This window comes from Labeo rohita, unplaced genomic scaffold (assembly GCF_022985175.1).
Source record: "Labeo rohita strain BAU-BD-2019 unplaced genomic scaffold, IGBB_LRoh.1.0 scaffold_501, whole genome shotgun sequence".
Taxonomy (NCBI): Eukaryota; Metazoa; Chordata; class Actinopteri; order Cypriniformes; family Cyprinidae; genus Labeo; species Labeo rohita.
In genome coordinates this window covers 1-7,526 of record NW_026129422.1, presented here as the reverse complement: position 1 = coordinate 7,526, position 7,526 = coordinate 1, and the positions used below count along the sequence as shown (strand labels likewise).

At 36.6% G+C, this 7,526-nt stretch overlaps 1 protein-coding gene across 1 annotated transcript; it reads left to right on the top strand.

Annotated features, from left to right (window-relative positions):
* Positions 1 to 4,814: 4,814 nt before the first annotated feature.
* LOC127160944 (protein NLRC3-like) lies at positions 4,815 to 7,399 on the top strand. Its single transcript, XM_051103578.1, has 2 exons — positions 4,815 to 4,875; positions 5,604 to 7,399. Exons 1-2 carry the CDS (start codon positions 4,815 to 4,817, stop codon positions 7,397 to 7,399), a joined length of 1,857 nt encoding a protein of 618 aa, XP_050959535.1.
* The last annotated feature ends 127 nt before the right edge of the window (positions 7,400 to 7,526 follow it).

Here is a 7,526-nt window from a genome sequence, read left to right as displayed (position 1 = left end):
CGTATCGTTGGCTTCGACCAGTTGTCCCCAGCCTTGTTTCTCTGCGCCGTTTTCCTCCGCGTGTTCGTAGTGGTGGAGTAAATGAGTCTAATCTTCGACCGATTCGTAGATCCACACAACACCAGGGAGAGTTGCCGTTTCATGTGGCTTTAATCAACGCACGCTCTCTGGTAAATAAGACTTTTATCTTAAATGACTTTTTTACTCTACATGCTCTGGATGCTTTGTGTATCACCGAAACTTGGATTAAACCTGGTGATTTAAGTCCTTTCACTGAACTCCTGCCCCCGGGCTGTAGCTTTTTAAATTCACCTCGGCTATCTGGCCGTGGTGGGGGCTTGACTACAGTGTTCAAAAACTCGTATCTCTGCAGCCGACTATCAACTGGGCCTCATAACTGTTTTGAAGTTCTGGTGTTTCAACTTTCTCTAGTGAACCCTGTCGTTTTTGCTGTCATCTATCGACCACCCAATGTTAATAAGGATTTTCTTAATGAATTTGCTCAATTTTTGAGTGAAATTGTCGTTAGTTATGACAGGATTTTAATACTGGGAGATTTTAACATCCATGTGTGTTGTGGCTCTAAACCACTTTCAAAGGATTTTCTTAGTTTACTTGATTCCTTTGATTTTGTGCAATGGGTGAATGGACCTACTCATGTCCAGGGACATACATTGGATTTGATCCTATCTCGTGGTCTGTCACTGTTGGATATAAAGATCATGGACGCTGGTATATCTGACCATCTGCCTATTCGGTTTTCTATGATGTTCGATGGAAATAATCCAAGCCAATCATCACTGTTATGCTGGACTCGTATTTTTACGGATCGCTCAAGTGAAGAATTCTCCTCGAAGTATGAACTATTAAGTGCTACCCAGGTTATGAACTCTCTCACCTGTTGCTTGGATGCAAATGAACATCTTAGTATTTTTAATAATAACTGTTCAAGTATCTTAAATTCTATCGTACCACTAAGGGTGAAAAAACGTAAGCAAAATTCAGTACTTTGGCATAATGATACTACTCGTTCCCTTAGACAGGCTTGTAGAAAGGCAGAACGAAAGTGGAAAAAAGACAAATTACAAGTTTCATATGAAATCCTACGGGACTCTCTTTCTGCCTTTCAGCGAGCTGCTAAAGCAGCAAAGTGTAAATATTTCTCAGAGTTAATAACACAAAATAGTTACAAGCCAAATACTTTATTTTCTACTATCGAGACTGCACTTCATCCAAAAGTTAATCTTTTTCCTGAAGTATCTGTCACTCTATGTGAGAATTTTGCTATTTATTTTAATGATAAGATTTCTGAAATAACAGCTACATTGTCAATGTCTTCATACAAATTGGTTGATGCTCCATATTCTGGTTCTATTTGGTCTGAATTTGAGTCTGTGAACCTGAACACCTTGATTAGGACTATGTCTAGCTTGAAATCCACAATGTGTCCCCAGGATGTTATTCCGCCACGCTTTCTCAGGCAGATTATTGACACTGTTGGCCCTGATCTGCTGTCTGTTATTAATAAGTGTCTCCAAACTGGTACTGTTCCCCATGATTTCAAACTTGCTACAGTGAGACCCCATCTTAAAAAACCAAATCTCGATTCCACACTGCTGTCTAACTTCCGTCCCATTTCAAATCTGCCTTTTTTATCTAAAATCCTTGAAAAAGTTGTTTTAAACCAACTTCAGTCACATTTATCTTATAATTCTATTTACGAAAAGTTTCAGTCTGGTTTTAAATCTTGCCATAGCACGGAGTCAGCCCTCTTACGAGTTTTAAATGATGTTATGTTGACTACGGACTCTGGCCAGTTTACGGCTTTGGTTTTGTTAGACCTCAGCTCTGCCTTTGATCTGGTCAATCATAATGTTCTAATTTCACGTCTTGAAACGTGCGTTGGTTTACGGGGCATAGTATTGCAATGGTTTAGGTCATATCTTTCTGATAGGAGGTTTGTGGTCAATATTGGGCACCATTCCTCTTCTGAGATACAGTTAAGATCTGGTGTACCTCAGGGATCGATTCTGGCTCCAGCGTTGTTCTCTCTTTATCTGCTTCCATTAGGGTCTATCTTTAGTAAATATGGGGTCTCTTTCCATCTGTATGCAGATGACACTCAGATTTATATTCCTTTAAAGCGTGGAAATAAGAATGCCTTTAAGCCTATTCTGGATTGTTTGGAGGAGCTAAAACTTTGGCTGGCAACAAATTTTTTGAGCCTCAACGAGAGTAAAACTGAATTCATAGTGTTCGGTCCTACTGATCAATGTGTACATGATTTTAAAAGTACATCTCTATCACCGTACAGTACCTCATGTGTCAGGAATCTGGGTGTTTTGTTTGACAGTAACCTCAAATTTGATAAGCAGATAAGTACAGTGGTTAAGTCTTGTTTTTACCATATTCGTCTTCTTTCAAAAGTAAAGCCATTTCTATCTCTAAAGAAGCTTGAAATAGCTATGCACGCATTTGTAACATCTCGGCTTGACTACTGCAACTCTTTGTATGTCGGTGTCTCTCAGTCTTGTGTCTCTCGACTGCAGTTAGTCCAAAATGCAGCAGCCAGGCTTCTCACAGGAAAGCGCAAATACGAGAATATTACGCCGGTTTTAATTTCACTTCATTGGCTGCCAGTTAAATATAGAATTGATTATAAAATTTTAATGTTTGTTTTTAAATCTTTACATAGTCTGGCCCCACAATACTTAACTGATTTGTTACAGCCTTACATTCCATCAAGATCACTCAGATCTACTAATTTTAATTTGTTGCAAGTGCCTAGGACAAGACTAAAAACCAGAGGTGACCGTGCCTTTTCTGTTGTTGGTCCAAAGTTATGGAACGATCTCCCGTTTCACATCAGAGCTGCCCCAACCTTGTCTGTTTTTAAGTCCACTCTTAAAACCTATCTATTTTCCTTGGCATTCAACATCTCTTGAACTATTGTTCTGTGTTTTTGGCCTTAGGAACCTCGTCTGTGTTTACAGCTTGTGTGATATTATGTTTTATAATTTGTGTCTGTTTTACTGTGTATTTATTAATAGTGTTGTAAAGCACTTTTGGTCAACCTCGGTTGTTTTTAAATTGTGCTCTATAAATAAAAGTTGTATTGTATTGTATTGTATTAGTTCACTAGAGAAATAAAAGTCTAGAGAAGAGCATTTCAAAATATTACACTATATACTCATTATAATGTACACATTATACTTTACCTGTTAGTCTTAATTATTTAATGTATGTTAGAATTCATCTGTTATGAAACATGTTATGACAGACACTGTGTAATTGAATATTTTTTTAGAATTTAGAAGTTAATTTAAAAAACTGCATTATGTGCAATTTACATGTTTGCATTCATTTTTTCTTTTAAAGTTAAGTGTTGATTATTATATTTAAAAATAAATAGTAATTCGATTTAAATTTGGGGTTAAGTTTTTTAATTGTAACCTTATAATGTAAAAGTGCTCCCTATAGTTTAAAGTAGTTTTTTATCACTAAGAAAATTTTAATTACAAATGAATGCATTTAAAGAAAGAGCAACTTGTTCAGTAAACCACTGTTTATCTAAAATATATATATATATATATATATATATATTATTTAGTTTTTCCCCCTGCTGTACCGAAATCATCAATCAACCATTATGTTAAAACCGAGGTACGCACCGAACCGTCATATTTGTGAACCATTACACCCATAGTAAAAATAATATCCTACTTTACAACCTTGTCTCTGTTGCTTTCAATGTCTTTAATGCTGACTACCCTGAATACACTGCCAGTCACATTTTTGAACAGTAAGACTGATTTGATGTTTTTTCCTTCAAATTCTCTTCTGCTCACCAAGCCTGCATTTATTTGATCCAAAATACAGCAAAACATTAATATTGTGAAATATTATTCACATGATCCTTCAGAAATCATTCTAATATGCTGATTTTCTGCTCAAGAAACATTGATCAAAATTGATGATAAAGATATAAGGGTGCAAAATATTTCTATTTCAGATAAATGCTCTTCTTCTGAGCTTTCTATTCATCAAATAAATCTGAAAAAAAAAAAACTACTCTGCTGTTTTCAACATAATATTAATAATAAATGTTTTTGAGCAACAAATTAGATATAATGATTTCTGAAGGATCATGTGACAGGAGTTATAATGCTAAAAATTCAGCTTTGAAATCACAGGAATAAATTACATTTTAAAATACATTCAAAACAGTTATTTTAAATAGTAAAAATATTTCAAAATGTTCAAAATTATTTTTGCTGTGCTTTGGATCAAATAAATGCAGGCTTGGTGAGCAGAAGAGACTTCTTTAAAAACATTCAAAAACATTCAAAAACTTTTGACTGGTAGTGTACAGTCTTTTGTTGCCATCTAATGGTGGAACTATGCAACCAAAATCACCATCACTACCTCACAAACCTCTTCTCAATACCAAATACTTATATTAAATACTACTATTATTTATATAAAATATGAATGAATATACAATAATATTTAATAAGCAACTATTTTAAACAACTACATTCTCACCTAAAACACTCTGTGATACAACAACATTAGTATTTGTAAAATTATAGTGTATTTAGTCATCCACCATGACACTCACTGTGAGAAATGCCGTGGTGACACTGGGTGAATATGTCATGGCTGGAAAGAGCTTTCAGTGAGTCAGATTCAAGTAATAAGATTACTACCTTATTCATTTTGTTGCTGTTGTTTTTTTAAGTTCCTGGTGGTAAATGTGGACATACTGTAAACCTTTTTCTTCCTGTCCAACATCAGTGAGTCAGTGATGAACAATGTCATCTGTTGAACAGCAGTATGACACATTAGATGAGATGGAAGAAGAAAAGCTGGAAGGTAATCAATGAAAATATCAGTAACATTAAAATGTCATTTAAAAAGGATAATTAATCTTATCTCTATTCCAGTCAAGATTAGCAACACCACTCACACTGGAGCCAATGTTAAACTGAATGCTGAGACGGAAGCAGTTTTAAATTCTATTATACTTGATAGAAACACCGTCAATGGACCATTGACCATCAACGTTCTCCCTGCAAAAAATGGTAGTATCACTGTAACTGCACTTACTGAAACGTACTGCTTATTAGCAGTAAATTAATAGCTTATTATTGCCCATTGACTGTAAGCCTTATTCCTAATGACGTTTGTGTTATGGCAATATTGTTCATAGACATGCTTTAGCTACACGGCAGTCTCCTAGATCAGATTCAGGACAGTGATAAAAGACAGATGGAGTAGATCACGTCGATCAACAGTCCCAAATCTTGCACAGTTCTTTAATTCTTTGTTGGTTCAACATTTCATTTGGTAAGGTTGAGCAGTTTTGATGTATATGCTGTTTGAGCATATAAATGTGTGAAGCAGAGCTTAAATGTTTTTTTTTCTGCTTCTTCTTCATCTGTGTTCTGATCCAGCGGTTCCATACTCTTTCAGAAGATGCATAATAGCAGACCTACAGTATAACAGCAAAAACATGGATTGCTGGAAAATGCTGTCAATCGCAGGAGTTAAAAACTGATCAGTTACTCTTTGCTCATTTTTTCTCTTTCTCAAATGCTCAGCTGCAGAGGACCATAACGCTGCTCTTCATGATTACACAGAGATCAGCCTCAGACTGCAGCAGAAATTAAAACAGGACTACCAACGGATATTGGTTGGTAATTCACAGAAGGGTCATCAGCAAAACCTGAATGAAATATACACTGATCTGTATGTGGTGGAGAATGAGACTGGAGGAATAGAGAGTGAGCATGAGGTCAGACAGATTGAATCGGGTTACAACCGATTTACCACTGACAAACCAATCAAATGCAAAGACATATTCAAAGTCCAACAAAACAGAACAGTGTTGACAATGGGCATTGCAGGGGTGGGAAAGACCATCTCTGTGAATAAATTAATCCTTGACTGGGCTGAAGGACTAGAAAACCAGGATATAGTCTTCATTTTTCCACTCCCATTCCGTATACTGAATTTGATTAAAGAAGAGTTCAGTCTCATAGGACTGCTTAACAAATATGTCTTTAGTAGTCCTGAAGCAGTCCTGGCCTCTCTTCCTGAAGCTGATGGTAAGGTCGTGTTCATCTTTGATGGGCTGGATGAATGTCGCTTCCCTATGAGCTTTAAAGAGGATGACAGCTTCACAGATGTTAATGAAAAAACAACAGTTAATAACATAATAACAAACCTGAGTAATCTGGTTCCCTCTGCTCTCAACTGGATCACATCCAGACCAGCAGCAGCCAGTCTGATCCCCCGAGACTACATTGACCAGGTGACAGAGGTGCGTGGATTCAATGATGAGCAGAAAGAGCAATACTTCAACAAAAACAGCAGTCCTGAGGTTGCTGGAAACATCATCTGTCATATCAGGAAATTCAGGAGTCTGTACATCATGTGCCACATCCCCGTCTTCTGCTGGATCTCTCTCACTGTTCTTTGGCCTCTGCTGGCTCATGAGAACAATGACAAAACACCTACAACTCTCACAGGGATGTACACCAACTTTGTACTTTCTCAGATGCAGCAGATGAAAAAAAAATACAGTAATTATCCTGAACCTAAGGCCAATGCCAGGTCTGTTTATGACATTATTTTGAAGCTTGGGAAACTGGCCTTTCATCAGCTGATGAAAGGAAATCTAATATTCTACAAAGAAGATCTTGAGGGATTTGGATTAGATGTCAGTAAAGGGTCAGTGTTCTCTGGGTTATGCACTGAGATTTTTCAGGAAGAAGCAGCTGTTTCAGAAAGCAGTATTTACAGCTTTGTACATCTCAGTGTCCAGGAATTCCTTGCTGCTCTCTATTCAACTTTGATTTACAAAGAGAAGAAAGAAAACATATTTCTTCAGTCCTGGATGAAAAAACTGACATGGCAATTCTCCAAAAACCCACTGTTTCAAATTCATAAGGCTGCAGTCAAAAAAGCTTTAAAAAGTGAGAATGGACACTTAGACCTTTTTCTTCGGTTCCTGCTGGGTCTCTCAATGGAGTTCAATCAGAGTAACATAAAGGAACTACTGCCAGGACTAGAGCTCAAATCAGAGAACATGAAAGACACTGCTGACTATATCAAAAAGAAATTAGAGAAGGAGAAATCAGTGGAAAGAACCATCAATCTCTTCTACTGTCTGACTGAAATGAAAGTTGACTTTGTTGAGGAAATACAAAAGAATCTGAGCTTAGGAAAACTTTCAGCACAGAAGCTTTCCTCTGTTCAGTGGTCTGGTCTGGTGTTTGTGCTCCTGATGTCAGAAGAGACTCAAGAGAAATTTGAACTGCAAAAATACAGAAGATCTGATGAAGCACTGATGAGACTGCTGCCTGTGATCAAAAACACCAGAAAAGCACTGTAAGAGTCTTCTTTACATCAATTTACAGTATATAAACATCTTTTGGTTTAGTCTTAATTTTATACAGGTGATTTACTGTCTAAGACTGTTAATAAAAACATATGTAGACATTGAAAAATGTAGATGTACA